This window comes from Hibiscus syriacus, unplaced genomic scaffold (genome assembly GCF_006381635.1).
Source record: "Hibiscus syriacus cultivar Baekdansim isolate YM2019G1 unplaced genomic scaffold, ASM638163v2 tig00004258_pilon, whole genome shotgun sequence".
Lineage (NCBI taxonomy): Eukaryota > Viridiplantae > Streptophyta > Magnoliopsida > Malvales > Malvaceae > Hibiscus > Hibiscus syriacus.
In genome coordinates, this window is record NW_024062009.1 from 347,304 (window position 1) to 374,916 (window position 27,613).

At 32.8% G+C, this 27,613-nt stretch overlaps 2 protein-coding genes across 3 annotated transcripts; one reads left to right on the forward strand and one right to left on the reverse strand.

Annotated features, from left to right (window-relative positions):
- Positions 1-1,348: 1,348 nt before the first annotated feature.
- LOC120193061 (methylesterase 17-like) lies at positions 1,349-20,333 on the reverse strand. 2 transcript variants are annotated; one of them, XM_039195676.1, is made up of 6 exons: positions 20,330-20,333; positions 13,112-13,114; positions 2,978-3,281; positions 2,768-2,908; positions 1,863-1,997; positions 1,359-1,716 (listed from the first exon to the last, which is right to left on the reverse strand). In XM_039195676.1, the coding sequence occupies exons 3-6, from the start codon at positions 3,248-3,250 to the stop codon at positions 1,432-1,434; spliced, it is 834 nt and encodes a 277-aa protein (XP_039051607.1). In that variant the 5' UTR covers positions 3,251-3,281; positions 13,112-13,114; positions 20,330-20,333; the 3' UTR covers positions 1,359-1,431. The 2 variants fall into 2 exon arrangements, with proteins under 2 accessions (XP_039051614.1, XP_039051607.1); XM_039195683.1 differs by lacking the exon at positions 1,863-1,997 and having other exon boundaries at positions 1,349-1,716.
- A 5,367-nt stretch (positions 20,334-25,700) lies between these two features.
- LOC120192793 lies at positions 25,701-26,069 on the forward strand. The gene has a single exon (XM_039195514.1). It carries the CDS (start codon positions 25,743-25,745, stop codon positions 26,064-26,066), a length of 324 nt encoding a protein of 107 aa, XP_039051445.1. The 5' UTR covers positions 25,701-25,742; the 3' UTR covers positions 26,067-26,069.
- Positions 26,070-27,613: the final 1,544 nt, after the last annotated feature.

Consider the following 27,613-nt stretch of genomic DNA (forward strand, 5'->3'; position numbering starts at 1 on the left):
GAAATAGGTTAACTTGTATTACTCTTATCCCATCAAAGAGTTTTTATTACAAGAGCAAACCTATCATATTGGGAGATCCCAACCATAGAAAGATTCAAATATATCAACTTATCAATTAATTTAAGTACGTTTTCGTAAATCTAGTATTCTATTATTGATGATTTGGTAGGATTAGATCTATGATTGTTTATTATATTTATTTATGATTTAATTCTAACATTTGATCCACCCAAGTCCCGCTTGGAGAATAGAATAAGGTTCGACTGGAATTCCTTGAAATACAATCATGTTTCACCCTTTCCAGAGATGCTAGACCGTGGTTGCAAAGAGGAAATTCCATGGACAACAGACAAGGGTGCAAACAGAAGTAGAACAAATGTTGTCCAAAAGCCAGTCTTGAAGAGGAAGAACATAGAAATTTGGCTTGTGCCCATGAGGAAGCAAAGATTGCCACACGTTTTGAGCAACAGTACAATCTCAAAGAATGTGAAGCAGCATTTCGTCGAGAGCTTTACAAATTTCACAAGAAGCATCTTGCGTAAAACCTCTGTTACTGTGGTTGTGATTCGTGAAGAGTCTATCTCGATATGCGAGCCATAAAAACATTTAATTTTTTTGGGAACCTACAGAGACCAAATTAGTTTCCAGCTACCATTTTGGGCGTTCCAAGTATGTTGGAAGGAGGTTTCCAGCTACCATAAAAACCTCTGGAGGATTGCTCCTCGTTTCCGGTTAATCTTCTCTAAGCAGGGCCGTACCACGGGGGATCAAATAATGATTACTGATAGGTAAATTCTCTAATAATTACCGAGTTTTGATTAAGACCAAGTCCAAAAGAATTACTGAGTTTTGATTGGTATTTGGTAGGGAATGAAAACAAGATATGTGGATGATGCTTCATCATGAACCGTATGATTAGCACAATTGCTGGAGGAAAAACAAGCGTTTGTTTTCATGTTTCCGCGTTTATTATAAACTGTTAGCCTTTTACAAAATGTTCAAGGGCCTAGTCCCTGTTATAAGGCAGACTTGATGGACATTTTCTTTTTCAATGGTTTTCCATAGCAGTGAAAACAGAAAAAGTAAGAAAAAAGTGAGGGTAGAAATAGAATCAATGCCATGTAGTTGATGCAAGTGTCATAATTACTGCACAAACCCTTTCTCCACGAAACAAAAAATTACCTCTTGAGGAGAGTTCTCATAATTCAGTTCCCACAAAAATGGTATTGCAGACCTCAGAATCAGATCCCTGGTCCCAGGTTTAGATCCACGGTCACGGTTCAAATGCATGGCAATACATGATTGAAAGAATAAGAAAAAAAATCCCAATTTCAAAGGTAATCATCAGAGCTTTATTCATAAGGTTCTATGGTTTATTGATTGATTTCACACAAGAATGGGCCATGACATAGAATTGGGCAGCCAGCTAGCTTAGTTACATCCAGCTGAAGTTGCTGCAACTTTAAGGAGTATGCCAAAGAGTGAAAAGGGGGCAGAGAAAAAGGGGCTGTGGTCACTATCCACAACATGCACATGAGAGGGTGGCCATTTCTTTATCATCGCCTCCTGCTGGTCCGGTTTTATGACATTATCGTGCATTGTCCGGACGTATACGCGCCTCACTTTCTCCACCGAGTCGTCCTCTTCTTTGAATCGAGCACTCATCAGTGCTAGGATCGGTCCTGGCCTTAAAAGCATCGCTGCTAGAGTCGAATCCTGCACCGGCCACCATTACATAAATTCGAATAAAATGATACTACCATATGCCAAAAAGGAAGGGGTGTGGGGTAGAGTCTGCCATGGCAAAGCATAACATAGAAGAGAGTCAGAGACCAATGTAATAAATGTCAAACTCAATTAACCTCTTGAGGGCTCATTTGATAGATGATTTTACGTTGGAATTCCTTTTTCACAATGGCACTGGTCGGAGGCTGCTCCGCTCCCAATCCAAATCCTAGTTCGTACACATCACCAAATTGGGATAAGTCTGGTACTCCCTGTTTAACATTTAATAATTGCTTACTTTTCAGGGATAATCATCGAGCCTTTTTAACTAAAATCATTTAATTAAGCACTAAATCACATATTGATCATCTTAATCATTGCAGGTAGATTAGCTACAGTAGGATTATGAAAAAAGAACAAATGTAAAATGCATGTAATTAGTGCATATTCTGCTTCATCAAACAACAACTGCATGCATTTCATGCAATGACTGAAGGAAGGGAGATTCATATCCATTGATCTTCCTTTTAGTCATCCCATTCAAATAGATCACACAAGGGTGAAGTTTTAGTTTTGGGAAACTGATAGGGAAAAGATTCTATTGGTTGTAAGCTAAAAAAAATTTGAATCTGTACTGTGAAAAAGGATCAAAAAAACAAATTTGGGTTGGCCTTGTAAGCTAAAAAAATGGTACTGTATGTCGTATTTGCAAGCTGTGAACCTCCATCGGTTACTGAAAAAAGGTTAACGAACAGTGAAATGTAACGTCTGTAAAGTTTTGGATTCCTACAAATATATAATATAATATAATATTACAGATAGTATACCGATTTAACACATGGAAAATATGAAATGGCTGACAGCCAAGCCTTCATGAAAACAGTTGGCACTTGGCAACCATGAACCACCTCTTGCCATTTACCAACCCCTAATAATTCAAACACCAAAGGTGCATACCAGGCAAAACAAAAGAGAAAAAAGAACCCAGAATTCAACACAGCACCATTTAACAGGAACAACAAAGGTTAGAGAAGGTTTTTACATCTTTGATATCTTGGTCAGTCAAGTAGCCTGATTTCAGCATGGTGGCCGCAACATACACCGCCAGACGGATTTTGTTGGGGAATTTGTGTGTGGCTTGCGTTACACTTAACCCTCCAGCACTTTGTCCTACCAATATCACCTGCAAATCATATAAGATCAGTGCTCATCCGAGTATTTTGGCTGCACATAATTTAAAAAGAATAAGAACCTTATCGGTATCAGGCAACGCAGACATGAAGTCCATGAGAGGCTGATTATAATCATCGAAAGACAGAATCGAATCGGCATCGGACCGATCATTTCCGGAACCTTTGAGGTCGATGCATGAAACCATGTACCCACAATTCTCCATGAGGCACCTGATTTTGTACCAGCACCATGCTCCTCCACCAATACCATGAACCAACACAAAGTGTGTTCTCTTCCTGTCTGCTGCTATTTCCCTTTCTTCCATACTTGTCATCCTCACCTCCTCTCCCATTGTTTTTAATTTTATCTCTTTTTTTGTTTTGCTTTGGAATCTCAGACACTTGCTGGTTCTGCATTTATAGTTGGGATAGTCTGAAAAGGTAAATGATCTTCTCTTCATCTAATCATCATTAGAAGTTTTTTTAACAAGGTGTGCTTGCGTGTAGGCTGCTTCATCATAAATCACTTATCATAAAGTGTCGACGGTTGAGATCTGCGCTCGAAAAAAGTATCCTAAATAAATAATTATTTAAAGAAATAGGGTTCTCCATAAATTATTTAAAATAACTCTCAAAATTTTCATATCGAACGATCTCGCGGCTTGTAAACTGCGTATTAAATCCTCGCACCTTCTAACACGCAAGATACATTCGACGTGGGCATACTTTTCAAATAAGCTAATAAAACAATTGGATAAAATAACCTCGCGCATTATGAAGCACGAGGTAGCCTTATGATCCAAAATATCGAGAGATTTATAGAGGACCTCGCGACTTGTAAAGCGTGAGGTTCTTTCGAATTCAGCAGCCTAATTTGAAACGTAGAAATTAAATGAATATAACAAATAAATATAATAATAATAATAATTAATAATATTGATTATTAAATATAATATATAAATATAGTGATTAAAATAGATATTTTATAAAAATAATTATAATATATTTTTTAAATTTTGAAATAATGAAAAATTATATGTGTAAAATATTAAATATAATAAATAATTAATAATATTATAATTATAATATATTTTAAAATTTAAAAGATAAAATCTTGTAGCAATCTTGCATCTTACAAATCGCGAGGTACTGGAAACAGAATAAATTTCGCGTGTTTTCAAATAACTCCAATCCTGCAGTATGTGAGTTGTATTTAAAATCGCGCTTCTCCGGATGCGAGAAGGGATATAAATAGCGCCCTCCACTCATATTCATCACCACACTCATCTCTTTCATATATTCAAAGATTTAAAGATTTCATATCATGACGACGAATCTATTAAAACATGATCAAAGTCATGTATTCAATTATTGGAGGCGAAATGATGAGGTAATTTAATTAATATTATTTTATATTTTTATTATTTATTTATTTAATTAATATTTAAATAATTTTTCAATATTTATATTTTGTAGGGATATGAACGTGTATTAGAGTGTCATATAAATCGTGTGACACCGCTCGATGCAAATATTATTGATTATTTTACATTTAGCGGGTTTCAGATATATCAGTAGTGTAACTGGTGAAGGTGTGAAGTTGCATCCTCCACTTATAAATGTGTTGATAGAAAGATGGAGAGTGGACACGCACACGTTTCATTTACCGCGTGGGGAGGCAACTATTACCTTGCAATATGTTACATTTCATCAGGGAATGCCTATTGATGGAGTATCTATTACTGGTGTTGTCGGCGCCCCTAGAAATGTATGTGAGGTATTACTCGGAATTGATCCGCCTGATGATGATATTTTATATTTTTATTATTTATTTAATTAATTAATATTTAAATAAATTTTCAATATTTATATTTCGTAGGGATATGAACGTGTATTAGAGTGTCATATAAATTGTGTGACACCGCTCGATGCAAATATTATTGATTATTTTACATTTAGCGGGTTTCAGTTATATCAGTAGTGTAACTGGTGAAGGTGTGAAGTTGCATCCTCCACTTATAAATGTGTTGGTAGAAAGATGGAGAGTGGACACGCACACGTTTCATTTACCGCGTGGGGAGGCAATTATTACCTTGCAATATGTTACATTTCATCAGGGAATGCCTATTGATGGAGTATCTATTACTGGTGTTGTCGGCGCCCCTATAAATGTATGTGAGGTATTACTCGGAATTGATCCTCCTGATGATGAACGCGATGGTAGAAAAATAAAAATTAATTTTTTGGATGAAAATTTTACGTACCTACCCATAATGTAGAGCATGAAGTGAAGGAGGTAAATATAAATGTTTTTATCTATGAATATTTATTAATATTTCAATTTATTTATTTAATTTTTTGAAAATTAAGTAGTTATATTATTTTATTAATTTTCTGAAGCAATTTGCACGTTCGCATATACTATGAGTTATTGGGGGATTTTAATATCAGACAAATCCTGAATAAGGTGCATCTGATATGGTTAAATCATTTGCAAAATTTGAGTAATTCAAGAAATATAAGTTGTGGATTGACAATTTCGGCATTATTGTTTCGATAGCTTTGTAGAGTCGTAGATCCGATGAAAAATGTTATTGGAGGGTGATTATTGTTATTGTAGTCATGGGCCTAAATTCGAATGTCATTTTATGCCCGATCCTTAAAACACATGTCCCATATGAATATCCGTTACTTAAGAAGTAAAAAATATTTTTTATATATTTTTCTATGAGTTACTATGAGTTATAGGTGGACTGATGAAACCTCTCACGCTCACTTACCAACACATCAACGAGACTTCAGACTCTTGATCGATAAGTTTGGACATCAGGTAATAAAATATTTTTCTTCGACTTTTATCTTATAATTTTAGAATAATTTAATTTATTTGAGGTTTTTAGCTAACAAAGTTATGTAATTTTAATTTTATAGTTCTTGTGGACACCTTAATGCGATGTTGTTATTGTTGATTATATACCACATGAGATTTGAGTGACTAATGCGCCCGTGTACATCGTGTCAGTCCCGCTGATCCTGTATGAGATAGTCAAGTGACATACTATCGAGCGCATCCTTTAACAATTTAACTGTGTCCAATCGATTCCGCCACATCCACCTTGCTTGGATGAATTGTATCGATTGACGAGAAAAGGGAACATGGAAATTAATTGGGCGGACCATAATGTGTTATATCTGAACGAGTGGGTTTGAAGATTCGAGATGACGTCCATGACTCAACTCATCTTCGACCACAGTGTAACATACAATTATATGTGGTGGTACCAAGAATATGGGATGCCACATATATTGACCAATGAGGAGTGAGCGTGATAATTATATGTTCCTCCACAGAGTCGCCCACGGACAGAGAAGCAACGTGGGGGAGTCAAGGTAGAGAAGAAGAAGACAACAATATGATCCTCCTCATCGAAAACAACACAGGGACCTCCCTAGACATCGGTGACACGCCCTGACCCTATTTTCAACCATTCAACTCTATTTGCATTTCATCAAATTGGGCAATTTTCAGAAGGTTTCATCATCGACGTCTTTGACCAGTTGAATTCACCACCGACACAATTGGCGACTAACTTTGGATCCGGTATTGTTGAGTAGACACCGTCGTAGAGCATATTCTACATCGGTTCCGATTCCAGTACTAGTGGTGGATCGATTCCAGTACTAGTGGTGGATCGATTCCATATACAACTACCTGTCCTGATGATGATATTGCTGAAGATGAAGAGGAATCGCAATAACATCCGTTAGGTTCTTAAAATAAAACAACCGTAATTCAGAATTATCAGGCAACAACTCAACTAAAATTTCAATGAGAGAAAACCTTATTGTTTTGGTATATTTCAATGGCGAAATGATCGGTGATGCATCTCTCGGTGTCGTATTTCAGTCTGCACACACTGTGACAATAACTCTACCAATGAAGTTAACATATAACAAGTTGATGAAGGAAGTGAAGAAAAATGTCCTATATGCCCGCGGTACAAAATTGTTACCAGTATGCCAAGTTGGAGACGAGCAGAGTTCGACTTTGATCCAATTGTTGATTGTCCGGTGATAAATTTGAGAAATGAATTCAATTTGTTAAGCACACGCGGTACACAGAATGATCTAGGTGCATCATCGTCTTTTATGCCAATGTATTCTTGCGTTGCTAAATTCGAGTTTGACTTGAGCATGCCACCAACACAACAATCCACGTTTAACACGTTCGATGATTTTTCATCTGGGCGATATTCAATATATATCCCTTCTACAAATAACGTCTCAACACAAATGTGGATACATTCTTTTATTGGTGTACGTGACATTGATCTTGGGGAATTGTTTTGTGAGTGATCTCGTAATCGACGAAAACCTGCATGAGCGACTAACTTTGATTTAAACGAGGTTGAACTATTTCGCTTTGAGGGGGATCATTCTAACAAAGAACAATAAGGGAGCCCGACCCCGATGGTGATGAGTTAGGCCCTTTCTATGAAGAACCAGAAGACCTTAACATTCCACCAAAAGCAGAAGATAAAGAAGAATACGGTGTGACTACAACGATTCCACACGCTACAATGCCTATTTCTTAATACCAGCCACAATCGCACTTTACAACAATTGATATAGAAGCATTCAACGCTCCAAAATTTCCTGATTCTCACACATTAAGCAATACAATGAACGTAGTGATGGTAATCTCTATGCTGGAATAGTTTTCAGGTCAATATAATATTTTAATTTTTTATTATTTATTTTGATTTATTTATTGGGAAGCTGGCAATTTTACTTACTCCTTTTACGAATGAGTTTTAGGACAAAAGAACAAGCTGTAACTGCAATCAAGAACTACAACATATGTCGCTTCCTCACATCAATTGTGAAAAAAAAAACTGATACAACTAAGTACATCGCTGAATGTCTCCACAAGAAGCAGGGATGTAATTGGAGGGTTCGTGTATCATGATTGAAGATGATAAACAACATTTGGAAACTCACAAAATACTTCAAATCACATACATGCACCACCAACATCCTGAATCAAGATATCGTAACTTGGATGTGCACGTGCTTTCTGAAGCCTTCATTTCGCTACTCAAATCAAATCCATGTGTTACGGTTGTGACCTACATTGTTTCAGTTACATCGCTATACGGGTACACAGTTGACTACAACAAAGCATGGTATACAAGGAATTGAGCCCAACAAAAATTGTTCGGCCAATGGGAGGAATCATACAATGAATTACGACCAGGTCTTAAACTGGTGCAGAAACACATTTCGGGAACAATTGTGAAATTGGAAGCAGTCTCGGCGTACGAAAATGATCGTGTTGTACAAGGTGTCTGCCAATTTTACCGGATCTTTTGGATATTTTTCACAATGCATTAATGCATTCTGACACTACAAGCCGGTTGTTCAAATCGACGACACTTGGTTATATGGTCGATACACTCAAATAATGTTATTGACGGTTGCACAAGATGACAACAGGAAAACTATACCCATCGCCTTCACAAATGTCGAAAAGGAAGATATCGACTCTTGGGAATTCTTCCTTACAAACTTATAAATATATGTTCTATCACATGTGATGCAGGATAGAGACGATGTGTGTAACACCCCCAACCCGTACCCTACCTGGATTCGAGTCCGAGGTGTCACATTGACTTTTCAAAACATTTACTTGTATAAAATAGTGAGTAATTTAAAACTTTTATACATGTAGCTTATTCCAGAGATTTCCAGAACTATTCAGAGTTTAAATGTTTTTGCAAAACCGTTCAGACATTTATTTACATGCCAACCATTTTCAATGTACAGTATACATCTAATTCAAAACATCTTTTCTGATCTGATCTTCTGTAAGAAGTAACTGACCTGTCTTGCTCCACATTGCTCTCTATATTCTTCTCGAACCTACGTGTGAAACAATCACACGCTAAGTCGATGACTTAGTGAGGCAAATAAAACATATAATAGAAATCATAAAAACATCCCATATAACAAAACACATGAACATTTAATACTAATTTATCATACAAAATCATATACCTTTTTATATAACAAAGACACTCATGTACATATATCATCATCTACTTTCTTAGCATTATCATATATATTATTATCATTATCTCTATCATTATCATCGAATTATTTATCACATAATCTTGTACTTATCCTTTCTGTATATCATATCACATATATATCATTTCACCAAAAGCATATACATTATATATATTGTATTTATGTTATCTCTTTGATTAGCCCATGGTACACTTGTGAGAACTATCGATATGTGAGTCTATAGAGGTTGTGCACTAATGCTGTCACCACAGCTCGTATCATTGCACCAAAGTGCACGTAGAATTGCATCGTAGTGCCATATAATAATGTCCATAAGGACCACAATATCACTCATATATCATTTCACCAAAAGCATATACATTATATATATTGTATTTATGTTATCTCTTTGATTAGCCCATGGTACACTTGTGAGAACTATCGATATGTGAGTCAATAGAGGTTGTGCACTAATGCTGTCACCACAGCTCGTATCATTGCACCGAAGTGCACGTAGAATTGCACCGTAGTGCCATATAATAATGTCTATAAGGACCACATATCATTCCTTAAGGACCACATATCATTCCTTAAGGACCACATATCATTCCTTAAGAATCATATACATATACCAGGGATCAAGTATGTGTCTCACAAGACTTCACACATGTTCCAAAGAATATATATATATCCCGAAGGACCACGTAGACCCTCGACTCTTGGCATGCCAACTATACCCCTAGCTCTCAAGACACAAAACATGGGCATTTTCTTTTATACTTATCATTTCACATAACACATAGTTCAATTACTCATAGAACATTTTCATATGAGTCACATTTACATGTCACATAGCTTATATACTTTCTCACGTAGTTACATAGATCCATATCATATAACATATATCCCAAAGTGCACATAATCACATATATCATATCATATAGCTTAGATCATTTCTCAGATATTCATATAAACATACATATCATATCTTGTTCACATATGATCATATATGCTTCATATAACACATAGAAACACCTAGAACACTTTCTCATAGCTTATATCAATTTTCAGAGTCCTTTCATATTACCTGATGACATATATCATATAGATATATAATAACGGATATCATATTATCTACCTTATGCTCCATTTCTTTGTATTCCCTTAGATTATAAATTATGTCGTATTTTTAAACATATATCATTTAATAGTATTTTTATTTAGGTACTAATTTAATCTCTTTACTTAATTCAATTTCATAATTTCATTATAATCTTTTCATATAGCTCCATAGATATTTAGCATATACCTTATCTTGCATATTCATATCATCCCTTTATTCAAGTTTCCTAATTGATATATTATTCCCATTTCATTCTATAATTCAATCTTATTTAGTTCCCTTAACTCTCATTAAATCAAAAGCTCTATTATACTAATTCCCATGATGGATCGTATCACTATGTACTTGTCCAACTCATGTTTACCTAGTTCATATCACTTCTCATGAACTCACTCTCATCATATTTTCTTATTCTTACATCTTTTATCTCATAACCATGTATTCACATAGTCTTATATTTCAGTATCATATTACTTATATTTGTTCTCCTATGACTCTTTATAAACATCTATTTCCATTTCCCTACATCTCTTGACTTATCTTCTATATTCATATAATTTCATAACTTATTTTATATTCTCTCATTACACTTAACCGTATTTTTACATAAACCACATAGCACATGCAAAACAAAACCTATCAATTCATATAATCCAACATACATACACTTCATATCGTTAACATACTTATAATCAAGACTTAATGAGCTATTACTATAGGAATAGACTTATCACAAGTCCAATTTCCATATAATCCTATACAATAAAATGCACTCACCTGGGCCTCGTTGTTTGAATCAATCCTAATCCTTAGTTTGTTCCAGAACAAGCTTTCATTCTATATCTACATAATAATACATTAATACTTATCAGTATACTGATTGATATATTCGAAACTATCACTCCTTAGGCTCAGAGAAAAGCCAATTTCATCTTTTAATGAAGGTATGCATCGATGCACTACTGATGCATCGGTGTATAAAATGCATTCGATGTTGTATTATTATTGGGATGCATCGATGCATGCCTTATGCATCGATGCACTAATTGCATTCGATGTTTCTATTTTAAAAGAGTGCATCGATGCATTACCAATGCATCGATACACCTTCAAATAATTTCTGGGTTTTAACCTTGATGCATCGATGCACTATGAATGTGCATCGATGCACTCTGCCCAGAATCCTCTTTTATGCCCGAAAATCCACTATTTTCAGCTTAATACCTCATATATCATCCTCTTTCTTATTTTTAACTTACATACTCATATTCAAACTCATTCCTATTCATTAATCACCTCTTGAACATCAAAATCCTATTCTCCATATGAAATTCAAGAATTACACTAAATTTTCAACATGTTCCAAATTCAATTCTATTGCTTCTAGCTTCTTAATTATACCCTTGACAAGTCAAATCCATCTTCAAAATCTATTTACTCCTTTTATTTCAATAATTCTCTTAAAAACTCTTCATATTTAATCCTCCCTAACTCATCCATTTTGAAGTTTCAACATACTTTAATATCTAAATAATCTTTCTTAGCACCCCAAGAATCAAAACTAAGCTTAAAACTCAAGAATTAACTAACTGAAATTAAACTTACCTTTGCCATGGAGCTTACGGGAAGAGAAGAGGAAGAAGATAACCCAAGCTCCAGACTTTTCTTTTCTTATCACCCTTCCACGTGTTTTATAACCCTAAAAGAAAGATAAAAATCTTTCTAGTCAAATGACCAATTTACCCTTTACTTCCTTTAATAATTACTGAATAACGTTCATCATATTTCCAATAAATCATTGAACTATTCAATTATCCTACTTTAATCACCAACTTCTGAAACTTTATAATTTGGTCACTAACCCGGTATTGAGGATGTTACAAATCTCCCCTCCTTTAAAGAAAATCCGTCCTCGAATTTTCACTGAACAAATCAATAAGAACATATCTTCTATTGTTCTCATGTTACCTCATTTACTTACTTTTTCCTTCATGTATTTCTTCAATTGCCTTTTTCCTTTATACATTTATTTTCTGTTACTTATCATAAACACAGTAACTCATAACCTCAATCCATTTCATTTCTTTATTCCATTTCTCCTTTATTTATTCCTTATACACAAATCATATCTTTCTTTTCATATTCTCATACTCTTGTCTTATCATCCATACTCATCTCTATATATTAATCTTAATTGTATTCTCATAACTTTGATAACCCATTTCTTAAACTCTTCTTATCAATCCTCAGCTTTACTCAAATATACAACTGTATCCATATTCATTTCATATTTGGTTATCATATCCTGAAAATATATATAATCTTATACTTCCAGTATATTCCCATCACATATTCTTGTTAGCCAACGCTAACGTTTTCCTTCTAGAATGCAAAACAGTATCTACATCACTTGATCCATTTAAAATACTTCTTATTCTTCACTTTATATAATTTCTAGCAAAACTCTGAATTCATTCCTCCACTTTCATATATATCTTTAACTTTTCATTCAATTATCCAGAACCAGACTCTACTACTTAAATGAGTCTGACTTTCCTCCAATTGATCTTTTATCTTGAAATACCACCAATTCCAATCAAGTTTGTAGTTGAAAATCATAATCTCTATCTCTCTTTGGTAGTGCTAATTTATGAAATACCAGTTCCCTTAATCATTCTGAGTTTTCTCCAAAACCTTAACGCAATAACCACTTTTTGAAAAGGGACCCATTTCAACACCTACAACACTCCTTTTAATCCAGGCACCAGCCCTCTACACATCACTTGCATGCATCATTTTCATTTAAATTAGCTTCACAACCTCACTCTACTCATCAAACTGTACTCTTGTCCATACACATTACGATTTCCCCTGTATCAAACTCATAAACTCTAGCTTCATATACCTTATACACTTGTCACTGATGCACTTATCCTGGAACTCTTTTGCAATTCTCACTGCATCATTTGATCTTTTAACGCTCTTATGGTGACACTTGTTCACCATATTCTATCTTATCCACGTCCTAACAAAACTAATCCATATCGTTTTTACGATTCAAAACCATGAAGATCTTCTATCACTATTCTAATATGATTTCAATCTTCTAAAATCAACCTTTAATCTTATAAACACTTTCTGAGGTTTCTGCTCTTCATCCTGCCTGGCCAGGGCAGGTGAATTGCTATCACCATCAGATTTGTCAGTTATCGATTTACTTTACTTTGACAATTTCCATAATCAATTCCTACTATCTCATACAAATCTTATTCTATTAGCAAGACAGTATACTCCTTACACTATCAGATCAGAAATTTTCACTTTTAGTTGGCATGTACACATTTTTAACCCTCCTTTGACTTCAGTTTAAGCCTAGAATCGGCTAAACCTTGGCTCTAAAACCATTAAATGTAACACCCCCAACCCGTACCCGACCTGGATTCGAGTCCGAGGTGTCACATTGACTTTTCAAAACATTTACTTGTATAAAATAGTGAGTAATTTAAAACTTTTATACATGTAGCTTATTCCAGAGATTTCTAGAACTATTCAGAGTTTAAATGTTTCTGCAAAACCGTTCAGACATTTTTTTACATGCCAACCATTTTCAATGTACAGTATACATCTAATTCAAAATATCTTTTCTGATCTGATCTTCTGTAAGAAGTAACTGACCTGTCTTGCTCCACATTGCTCTCTATATTCTTCTCGAACCTACGTGTGAAACAATCACACGCTAAGTCGATGACTTAGTGAGGCAAATAAAACATATAATAGAAATCATAAAAACATCCCATATAACAAAACACATGAACATTTAATACTAATTTATCATACAAAATCATATACTTTTTTATATAACAAAGACACTCATGTACATATATCATCATCTACTTTCTTAGCATTATCATATATTATTATCATTATCTCTATCATTATCATCGAATTATTTATCACATAATCTTGTACTTATCCTTTCTGTATATCATATCACATATATATCATTTCACCAAAAGCATATACATTATATATATTGTATTTATGTTATCTCTTTGATTAGCCCATGGTACACTTGTGAGAACTATCGATATGTGAGTCTATAGAGGTTGTGCACTAATGCTGTCACCACAGCTCGTATCATTGCACCGAAGTACACGTAGAATTGCACCGTAGTGCCATATAATAATGTCCATAAGGACCACAATATCACTCATATATCATTTCACCAAAAGCATATACATTATATATATTGTATTTATGTTATCTCTTTGATTAGCCCATGGTACACTTGTGAGAACTATCGATATGTGAGTCTATAGAGGTTGTGCACTAATGCTGTCACCACAGCTCGTATCATTGCACCGAAGTGCACGTAGAATTGCACCGTAGTGCCATATAATAATGTCCATAAGGACCACATATCATTACTTAAGGACCACATATCATTCCTTAAGGACCACATATCATTCCTTAAGAATCATATACATATACCAGGGATCAAGTATGTGTCTTACAAGACTTCACACATGTTCCAAAGAATATATATATATCCCGAAGGACCACGTAGACCCTCGACTCTTGGCATACCAACTATACCCCTAGCTCTCAAGACACATAACATGGGCATTTTCTTTTATACTTATCATTTCACATAACACATAGTTCAATTACTCATAGAACATTTTCATATGAGTCACATTTACATGTCACATAGCTTATATACTTTCTCACGTAGTTACATAGATCCATATCATATAACATATATCCCAAAGTGCACATAATCACATATATCATATCATATAGCTTAGATCATTTCTCAGATATTCATATAAACATACATATCATATCTTGTTCACATATGATCATATATGCTTCATATAACACATAGAAATACCTAGAACACTTTCTCATAGCTTATATCAATTTTCAGAGTCCTTTCATATTACCTGATGACATATATCATATAGATATATAATAACGGATATCATATTATCTACCTTATGCTCCATTTCTTTGTATTCCCTTAGATTATAAATTATGTCGTATTTCTAAACATATATCATTTAATAGTATTTTTATTTAGGTACTAATTTAATCTCTTTACTTAATTCAATTTCATAATTTCATTATAATCTTTTCATATAGCTCCATAGATATTTAGCATATAACTTATCTTGTATATTCGTATCATCCCTTTATATTCAAGTTTCCTAATTGATATATTATTCCCATTTCATTCTATAATTCAATCTTATTTAGTCCCCTTAACTCTCATTAAATCAAAAGCTCTATTATACTAATTCCCATGATGGATCATATCACTATGTACTTGTCCAACTCATGTTTACCTAGTTCATATCACTTCTCATGAACTCACTCTCATCATATTTTCCTATTCTTACATCTTTTATCTCATAACCATGTATTCACATAGTCTTATATTTCAGTATCATATTACTTATATTTGTTCTCCTATGACTCTTTATAAACATCTATTTCCATTTCCCTACATCTCTTGACTTATCTTCTATATTCATATAATTTCATAACTTATTTTATATTCTCTCATTAACACTTAACCGTATTTTTACATAAACCACATAGCACATGCAAAACAAAACCTATCAATTCATATAATCCAACATACATACACTTCATATCGTTAACATACTTATAATCAAGACTTAATGAGCTATTACTATAGGAATAGACTTATCACAAGTCCAATTTCCATATAATCCTATACAATAAAATGCACTCACCTGGGCCTCGTTGTTTGAATCAATCCTAATCCTTAGTTTGTTCCAGAACAAGCTTTCATTCTATATCTACATAATAATACATTAATACTTATCAGTATACTGATTGATATATTCGAAACTATCACTCCTTAGGCTCAGAGAAAAGCCAATTTCATCTTTTAATGAAGGTATGCATCGATGCACTACTGATGCATCGGTGTATAAAATGCATTCGATGTTGTATTATTATTGGGATGCATCGATGCATGCCTTATGCATCGATGCACTAATTGCATTCGATGTTTCTATTTTAAAAGAGTGCATTGATGCATTACCAATGCATCGATACACCTTCAAATAATTTCTGGGTTTTAACCTTGATGCATCGATGCACTATGAATGTGCATCGATGCACTCTGCCCAGAATCCTCTTTTATGCCCGAAAATCCACTCTTTTCAGCTTAATACCTCATATATCATCCCCTTTCTTATTTTTAACTTATATACTCATATTCAAACTCATTCCTATTCATTAATCACCTCTTTAACATCAAAATCCTATTCTCCATATGAAATTCAAGAATTACATTAAATTTTCAACATGTTCCAAATTCAATTCTATTGCTTCTAGCTTCTTAATTATACCCTTGACAAGTCAAATCCATCTTCAAAATCTATTTACTCCTTTTATTTCAATAATTCTCTTAAAAACTCTTCATATTTAATCCTCCCTAACTCATCCATTTTGAAGTTTCAACATACTTTAATATCTAAATAATCTTTCTTAGCACCCCAAGAATCAAAACTAAGCTTAAAACTCAAGAATTAACTAACTGAAATTAAACTTACCTTTGCCATGGAGCTTACGGGAAGAGAAGAGGAAGAAGATAACCCAAGCTCCAGACTTTTCTTTTCTTATCACTATTCCACGTGTTTTATAACCCTAAAAGAAAGATAAAAATCTTTCTGGTCAAATGACCAATTTACCCTTTACTTCCTTTAATAATTACTGAATAACCTTCATCATATTTCCAATAAATCATTGAACTATTCAATTATCCTACTTTAATCCCAACTTCTGAAACTTTATAATTTGGTCACTAACCCGGTATTGAGGATGTTACAATGTGATTTGTCTTATTTCTGACAGAGGCACTGGTATCAAATATGCACTCCAGCATATGGGCCCGTCTAGCCAACCCCTCAATATTTATCACTGTACTATTTTCGACATATTACCGCAAACTATTTGCAGAAGTTCAAGAGTCAAGATAAGCGTTTAATGGTGCTTCGAATGGGTACATCTTTCACTCTTTCCAGTTTACCATATATTTACAAAAATTATTTCAAATTAATTGTTTCACATTTTATTGATAGGTTACACACAGTTCGTACGTGAGTTTGAAAACCTGATACAGGAACTGAGACACATGAATTCTGAGGGAGTCAACTACCTTGCTAGAATCTCAAATGAGAAATGGTTTCGATCATTTGATGGGGGTAGACGGTATGGCTACATGACAACGAACTTGGTTGAGACAATAAATTGATCACTAAAGAGAGTGCGCCATTTGTCTATCACGTCCGTAGTCAAAACAACACATTATCAACTGGCAACCCTTTCCGCAACCTTGGGAAGTCAAACAGCTGACTGGATGGCAGGTGTAACACCCTCAACCCGTACCCGACCCGAATACGAGTCTGAGATGTCACATTGGCTTTTCAAACTTTGACTCTTGACAAAATTCAAAGAAAATTTAAAGCTTTCATAAAATCAAAGCGGTTTAATTACATAAATTGACCACAATAACTTTAATCGATTAGAGCATAGTTAACTCAATCAATTAGTACATGCCAACTGTATTCAAAATAACCAAACACCTTTAAATCATCTATTTTCTGATCTAAAATTTTGTAAGGGAGATGCTGACCTGTCTTGCTCTTTTTCGCTTCTCTTCTCGCTTCTGTAACCTACGTGTGAAACAATCACACGCTAAGTCTATGACTTAGTGAGGCATAAACAAACTGACTATAGCATATCATAACTAATTCCTATTATGCACATTTCATGTAATCATGATAACCCATAAAATGCATCCAAACATATATATATATATATATATATATATATATATATATATATATATATATATATATATATATATATATCAGGTACATACATATTGCTTCACAAAGAAATACCCATATCATCATATAATTCAAGTAACATATTTTCTAACCCAAAACATATAAAGAGTATGTTCTTGTACATATTATTCTTAACTAAGCTATATACACATCACCATCATATCACCTATATCATTTCACCATAAAGATTACAAACAAGGCACATAATATCATACAAGGTTCTTTTATATCATCTTCTTTATTAGCCCATGTACACATGTGAGAACTATAGATATGTGAGTCTATAGAGGTTGTGCACTAATACTATCACCACAGCTCGTATAAATGCACCAGAGTGCCACGTAGAATTGCACTGAAGTGCCACGTAGAAATGCACCGTAGTGCCATATAAGATGTCCCTAAGGACCACGTAGAAAATTTCTTAAGAATCATATACATATGCCAATGACCAAATATGTGTCTCAAAAGACCTCATACATGTTCCAAAGAATACATATATGTCCCGAAGGACCGTGTAGACCCTCGACTCTTGGCATGCCAACTATACCCCTAGCTCTCATGACACATATCATGAGCATTATCCTTTATCTTCTCTTTTTTCCATATTCATGTAAACATATCACATATTCATATAAACTCGTAGCTTCATTTACATATACATATAATCACGCAGTTCATGTAAATTCTCATATCATTTCGTATTCATATATCTCATATCATATAACATTTCTCATGTGTTCCTATAAACATGTCATACATATCAGGCATGTTTACACAACTCAATTCTATATAACTTACATGAATCTATATTCTTTTTCATATACTCATATAATCATATAATATAATATTTCATATAACCTCATATATCACATCACATAGATACATACTCCAGTACTCATAGTTACCTATCACTTAAATTATTCATATTTACATAATTCATGGTCATATAACTTCTATCACCAAGTCACTTATCTCTTATTCTCATATGTTCATATTTATCATATAACACATAAGATTTATTGCATATTTATATCGCATTCCTACATCACTAATTCATAATATAATTTATATCGTATCATCTATCTTATTCTTTATTTCTTAGTATGAACTTACATTACATAACTTATATTATACTTATAAACATATATATATATATATATATATATATATATATATATATTACTTAATTTACTTACACGTGGATCATTATCATACCTAAATCATATAACACCCAATTATTCCTCATAAAGTTATACTATATATTCATATAATCTCATATTATCCTATAAGTAAATACTTATCTTATGGTTTGATATCATCATTTATAATCAATTCCCTTCACTAATAAATTATTCTCATATTACTATATAGTCTAATCTTATTTAACTCATCACCTTTCTCATGTAGTCATATAAATCTATTATATTGATTCCTATAATTGATCACGTATACTATGTAACATATATGGTCACCTATCACATAACTTATTTCACATTCCCATGTAATCATATAGATCATTCATATTAATTCCTATAATTTATCACAATACATATATTCACACAAATCATTTAATACATACTGTAATATATATCACATATACCCAAATCAAACATATGCATATGATCATAAATTCATGCATTCTAATATAGGAAATAGACTCGTCACAAGCCTTATTTCCATTAAATATCATAAACTAACTTGTATACACTCACCTTGGCCTCACTAAGTTCCAATCCCCTTTTATGATTTCTTTTCTTCTGATCGAATCTTAACTTGAGGGTCATCCCGTAACTTGTTCGTGCTCGATATCTACATGTTTATACATTGATACATATCAGTATTCCATGGATATACTCTAATCTATCATTTCTTAGATCAAAAGAAATGTCTATTTCAATTTCCCTTTGAAGTGCATCAATGCATTCTACAGTGTATCGAAGCATCCTTTAACATGTGCATCGATGCACTCCTTATACATCGATGCATTAATTACATTCGATGTTTCCATTTTTAAGGGTGCATCGATGCACTTCCTATGCATCGATACACACTGAACAATTTTTGGAATTTTACCCTTGATGCATCGGTACACATTGAATGTGCATCGATGCACATAGCCCAGAACTGTCATTTTTGCACGAAAATAATCAACTCTTCCCTTAATTATTCTATTTTAAGCCCCTATTATGTCATTAAACTCGACTACCATTACTTGAACCAACTTATATCCATGTAAATCATCTTTAACCTCAAAATCCTATCTTTCTTATGAAATTCAAGAATCATACTCAATTTCTAACATGTTCCAAATTCCATTTTATTACTTCATATCTCTTAATTTAATTGATGACAAGTCAAAATTAAATTCCAATTCAAGTTATGAACTCTATTCCAAGATTTCTTCCAAGAACCTTAAATCTTTAATCCCTCCTAACTTCATCATACTTTGATTTTAAGATAACTTAAGCTTTCCTTAAGCTTAGTTATCATCTAATAATCAAAAATCAATCTTAAATTTAACCAAAAACCCAATAATCAGAAAACTCACCTTTGACTCTTGGTTTTCACTCGTGAAGGAAGAAGAAAGATGAAGAGAACTCTGGAACTTCTTTTCCCTCTTCCCACGTGGTTTCATAATCTTATAAGGGAAAAATAAAAATATTCCTTATCAAATGACCATTTTGCCCTTTACTTAATCTAATAATTACTAATAACTTTTATGATTTATTTCCAAATAAATCATTGAACTAATCCATTGTTCTACTATAGTCACCAAATTCTGAAACTTTACAATTTGATCACTAACCCGGTATTGAGGATGTTACAGCAGGTGCTCACCAAATCCATCAGACCTCATCAAAAAATTGCAAACATTCAAGCATCATTCCAACGTGATGAGTGTCATATGTTTCTCTCGCAAAATGTCATTATTCTGTGTATCAGAATTTGCGAAGTCATTGGAAGGCATACAACACAACGCATACGTGGTTAATTTACAAGAGAAAACATGCGAGTGCAGATTCTTCCAAACTTTCAAATATCCATGTGCACACACTATTGCTGTGGATGCTTCTGTTCGGATACCCTACATGAGATTCGTTGATCGGATTTACTTACTTGAAACTATATTCAAGGTTTATGAATACGAGTTCCCTCCCATTGGAAATGAATGTGATCCAGATAAAGCTGATAATGAACCTACAATAAATCCAGATTATGCATTACGATGAAAAAACCGATCGTCCACGGTCAACCCAAATTTTTTTGTGACGAGGATTTGGTCGAACATCAAGAAAGAACTGAATAACTAAAATTATGACTTATATGTAGGAATCCCAAACACACGAAGAACAAATGTCCCAATTGCTCAGGCCCACGTATCAATTAAATAAGCTTTTTGCATTATTTTTTTTATTAACAACACATATTACTCATATTTACAAGCCAGAAATAACATTTCAATATGTATATAAAACTATTTTTTTCTTTTTCCTTCACAAAACCATGATCTCTAACCATTTTCAACATCATTTTTACTCCGCTTAAAATGTCTTATATGTGTTGATATTATAGTCACCTTAAAGATAAATTACAACACTACACATTTATAATTAAAAATTAAAAAAATTAGTTTCCCACTCGGAAATAGTATCCGAACAAGGCTATAGACATTAAAAGGGAGGATAGAGAATCTATTGTCCTCGCGCTTTACAGGCGACAAGATCCCCATAAATCTCGCGATATTTTGGATCATAATGATTACCTCGCGCTCTGCAATGCACGATGTCATTTTATCTAATTATTTTACTGCTTACCTGGAAAGTGCACCCACGTCGGATGTATCTCACGTGTTAGAGGATGCAATGATTTAACACATGGTTTGCAAGCCATAAGATTATCTGTGGACGATTTAAGTGTTATTCTTCCAAATAATTTATGGAGTCTCTATTTCTTTAAATAAATAGTTATTTGAGGTTTTTAATATGAAATTACCTATTACCAACGTATTGCAGCTGATTTTAGTAATTAATATATTTAATTTTATTAAAACTTCTCGAAAATTAATTTCAATCAGTCCATGTTTGCCGGCAAGTTGCTGATGTGATCTTTGCTTGCCTAATTCGATAAAATTACGCTTAATTTTTTAAAAGATTATAATTAAATTTCAACGTGGTATAATTATTTTGTTTTTTAGTTAAATATATTATTTTAAAATTAAATATTAAAATTGCATCCATATAAAAATGTAACCCTTTGGTTCAAATTTTAAAAAAAATGAATTAAATAATATTTAATATATTTTTATTCAATTTCAAAATATACGTGATTGATTGAACAAATTTTATAATGAAATATGATTTTAAAAATATAAAATTGATGAAGTGCATTTTTATTGAATTTTGAGCCATACATAATCAAATTTACATTATTAAATTCTAAAATAAAAAAATTAAACAAAATTTGACCAAAAATATTTATGAAGTACGTTGATTTTTTATTTTTTTAATGTATATATATGAATCTTATCTTTAATCACTTAATATATAATATTATATTTAAACAATTAAAAAATAATTTTAATTAACATAAAATTTGACGAGATTTGTATTACCAATTTTTTTATTAATTAGATATTATCTTTTCAAAGTTTAAATTTATCTTTTAGATATATGTTAATTAAATGATTAAATATATATATATATATTATCGTTTCTCGACCTATGGTACACAAAAGCAATTTTGGTAAGTTTGAATGTTATGTTGACAAAAATATATGCGATAATCTTTTACTTTTAGTGTTCCATTAAAAATTTTGATAACTAATTAAAAATAAATATTATTTTACATTTAATTTAAAAACAATACATTTCATAAGCAATTCACAAATATAAACATGCAAATCATACATAGAAGCAAAAAATGGGTAACGAACAAACAAATCACAAATCACTGAAATTTCATAAGCAAATCGCTTGAATATCAAGTTTGTCATATTAGTCAAACTTGTCAACTTGGTAAAATTGGTCAAATCGATCAAACTTGTTAGAATGTATATATGCACAAATAATCGGGTATCCGATTAGTCCCGTGCCACTCATGGCCGCTAATTAAACTAATCTCCAGTGTAATAATTTTTTTTAGAGCATACAACTAGTCAAATAATCTCGGGTGTCCGAATTATTTTTCCGAGCACCACACATACCCACAGGTTAGGTTAGACCCCGAAGGCTGCATGCAAACAAAACATCAAATAGCTAATCACAAGTATAAGACAATGACATTCAAAGTCTTATGCTTATTCCAAACTTGCAAGGTATAGTATGCTTGGGTATATCTTGGCCATTTAAGGTTTACAAAATCATAAATCACGACTAAAATATTAATCATTTAACTATGATAACTTGCACTATCTTTAAAGAGGGCGATGTAATTAATAATCTACAATTCCAAATCATATTTTGTTGGCTTTATAAGAAATTAGATTCAATAATCTTTCCCGCCATATAAATTAAAGATTTTAATTTAACTCGTACAATTTATGGTAAATTTTGAAAGACGCTATCCTTGTTGTGTAGTGAAGGAAGGTGATGAAATTTCAAAGGTTAAAAAAATGGAAGGTAATACAGAGTCAAGTAAGGATCAGGTTTTTTTTGTAACTCTTCAATTCTAAACACTCATCACTTCTTTACCAAACCATTGAATATATGCTTATAAACTTACTTCCTTGGAGATAATGCTTCATCATTGACTTGAGTTAATGCTTCAACATTGACTTGAGAAATTCGGGCCGTTACAAACTTAACGTTTCATCCCACTGATCAAATGATCTAAAATTGGACTTATACCTTTGGAATTTTAAAATAAAACGTGCAGACAGACACAAACCAAATGATTTTAGTAGTTAAGAGATTTGTTGTTATTCATCAAGGCTCCAGATTTGAGCATCGTGTATGCAGGAATATGAGTATTCATTGTCAAAGAGTTGAGAATCTTTGAATAAATATTACCTGATATTCATCCTAAAATTATATAAAAATAAAAGAAAACTCATGGAAGGTGGCTAAGTAGCTCATTAACTTCCACCCAAATCAAATTCCAAATATCGTTGACAATTCAGCTGTCTGTTATTTGAGTTTGTATGGCTTAAGGATAACCTTATTTTTTTTCTCCTTTCTAAATTTATCCATTTCTCTTTCTTTCACTCATTTTTAATCAAATGGTGGTAATTACAAAATTGAAATAAGATCAGGGTTTATTCCATTCCCTACCTTTTCAAATATTTTTAATAAAATAGTGTTCAATATACAAAATTATCCTTTTACCACTCAATTTAATTAGTTTAGCTCATATATTTTTAGTTTTAATCTTTGTTTTTTTAATTGATTTGATAAATATATTATAGTTTAGTAACATTTTCTTGTCATTTTTTTAAAATATATAAGTTCTTTTATCAATTTCGTCTACATCATCGGAAAGTTCAAAAAATATTTAAAATGATAAAAATAATTGATAACAACATTTCTACAAAGGCGTATTAAGTATTTTTAAATTCTTTTATGATTAATAAAAAATGATAAATATCTAACGTCAATATTTTAATAAAGAAAAACATTATTCTATTATATTTAGACTAATTTCAATAAAAAATAAAAATTTAAGAATCAAGAAAAATATAGTAAAAGTTTAATGATAAAATAATTAAATCCACAAAGATAAAAGGTATAACATATCATTTCTTATTTTAATAGAAAGATGCTATATTAAAAATAAAAAATATTCATAATTATAATAAAGATTTACAAGTATAATAATAAATTAAAATATAATTAGGATATTTTTATATAACCATTGACACAAAAATTAACCACTTAAATCACACAAGGATCAAAGAATGGAAAGGTTAAAATACCTAATAAAAACTCGAATAAAATAAAGATACAAACAAATATGACTGCATTGACAAACAAACCACAAAAAGGGATGAAACTATTGAAAGATCACCGACAAATCGCAAATAAGAGTCGTGTGACGTGAAAAACTATATACGAACGCAAAACACGTTTCTAAATCAATCTGCGGGTTCTAAATAGGGAATATCAACATGATAACAAATAAACACCGTCTTCATCAGTTGTAACGATGTCAAAATTCAACCCTAAGAAAAAATATAAACAAAAACAACGACTAAACAACCAAAAACTACCAAAATGTATAGGAAAAAAGTGTCACAAAGACAGAGATAACGTGTCACAAAGACAAAATTATTTTTATTAAAAACTAAAAAGGAAACAAAGAGAAAAGAGAACCAACGATCGACAATCAACATTAAAATTGATACCGTCGTCGGCTAAAAAATTAAAAAAAAAAATTTGATCTATAAATATGAAAAAAAGAAAAGGGAAAAAAAAGGGAAAGTGTGGCTGGAATTTTTTTACTTTGTCTTCTTAAACAACAATTATCCTGATTTATTTTATAATTTTTTATAGTGAACAAATATATATAAACATATATACATATGTTTAATGCATCTAATGACCAAATGATATTGTTGTTTGAGAGTTCCAATCTAGGATGTAGAAACGTCTGCTTTCTATTTAACCTTTCCCACTTCAATCCCTTTCCTTACAATTTCCTTTAATTAAAATGTGCTTCTCCCCTTCCTCTTCGCTACTTCTCATATTTTTTACATCTTATCTCTTCTGCTCCTATATCTATAACAGTAAGCAAAGCACAACAGGTTTCTACTTTCATTAACTGACAATTATGGGTCCTGAGTCAGCTCGGTCTGACACACTGTCGAGCAATAAGGAAATGGTGATCATAGAAGAACTCGTTAATGGTAAACACTGTGCTACTCAGCTTCAGATTCTTTTCAACAACAATCCCTCTGAAATGAGTGTGCGTCTCTCGGCTCAGCAACTTGTGCACAAGATCTTCACAGCTTTCGATCACTCACTTTGTCTGCTGAGTCGTGTCGAATCTGCCGAGGTTTCTCGCAATCAGGCAAATGAAGATTCCACTGAGAGCAGGAAGAAGAAGAGACTTGCATCTAAGGAAAAGAGAGGCTGTTACAAGAGGAGGTATTGAAAAAAAAAATAACACGTGTTCACACGTAGATTGTAATTTTAATCGATCGGGTGTTTTTTTGGTTGCAGGAAAGCTGGACAGACATGGACGGTGGTTTCTGCAACTGTGGAAATGGAACTTGTAAAGGAAAGCTAATGAAGTGGTCCAAATAATCATGAAACAGGGGCTATTTTAGGTGCACTCGTAGGTTTGATCAAGGTTGTAGGGCCATTAAACAAGTCCAAAGAAGGGACGATGGTTCCCAAACGTATCAGATCACTTATATCGGAACCCATACATGCAGACCAGACTCATCCCAAATCATCAAAGACAGGGAATCTCGTGAACCTTACAATATCCTAAGCAAAAAGTTGCATGATCCTCAACCTCAATTCAATCCATCTAACACTTCAACCGTAAAGAAGAGACGAAGAGTGGTGTTACGGACATGAATTCGGCTATCACGTGGAAGGATATAATCGGTGCCGATTATGGGGATGTGGTGTCTAACGTGTATTCGAGCACTGAAATCACTTCTCAGAACTTGGAGTTGGACCTTGTGATTGAGTTTGAAGATGATTTTCAGTTTGATGAAAGTGAGTTGTAATCTGTATTGTGGAATAGTAATCACCATTGAAACCATTTCCAAGGTGTGGAAATGCATGTATTTTCCACCGTAATCTTCAATTAATTTATGCCAAGCAATTGCATGGTCAATTTCCATGCTTGACTAATCTTTGTGTGCATTATATATACAAACTATTAAGTATATATCCACAACATAGGCACCTTCTACCCTCACAAATATGAACAGTCAAACTTATTATAGAAGGTAGCATGGGGATGATAAAGTATAAAATGAAGCAACCCAGAGGATTTTTTACATGTGGATATTGGTCAACATAGATATCAATTGCAAAGATATTTTTTAGCACATGCAAAGATTGATAATCAATTTTAGACCTTGGATTCATTACAAATAATCTTATTTTTTTAGAATTGATATAATTTAGTTTTACTGTTATGAATCAACTTCTTTATTTACATGAATTTACTTGTTCAAATAAAACAAGTTGGACTTCACTGATGGGAATTGCAAGAAGGAAGATTATGCTGATTCGTTGCATTCTCAATGGGAGCGTTGTAATGCAATAGCGCTCTCATGGATTCTTAACTCAATAAGCAAGGAGCTATCAGCTGGGATAGTGTTTGCTTCCAGTGTTGCTCTTGTTTGGAGATATCTCAAGGAAAGATTCGATAAAGTGGATGGTTGTAGGGTATATTTTCTGTATCGAGAAATTGCGACCTTATATCAGGGTGAGTTAACTGTTTCCTCTTATTTCACACGCCTCAAATTGTTGTGGGATGAGTATCATACGCTCATCCCTTTCACTACTTGTGAGTGTGAGATTTCGCAGAGTAATCTGAAGCACATGATACAGCAACAACTGTTCCAATTCTTGATGGGTCTCAGTGAGACATACTCTGCAATCCGGAGCCAACTCTTATGGATGCAACCAATTCCAAGTGTGAATCAGGCGTATTCGATGGTTATTCAAGAGGAATCG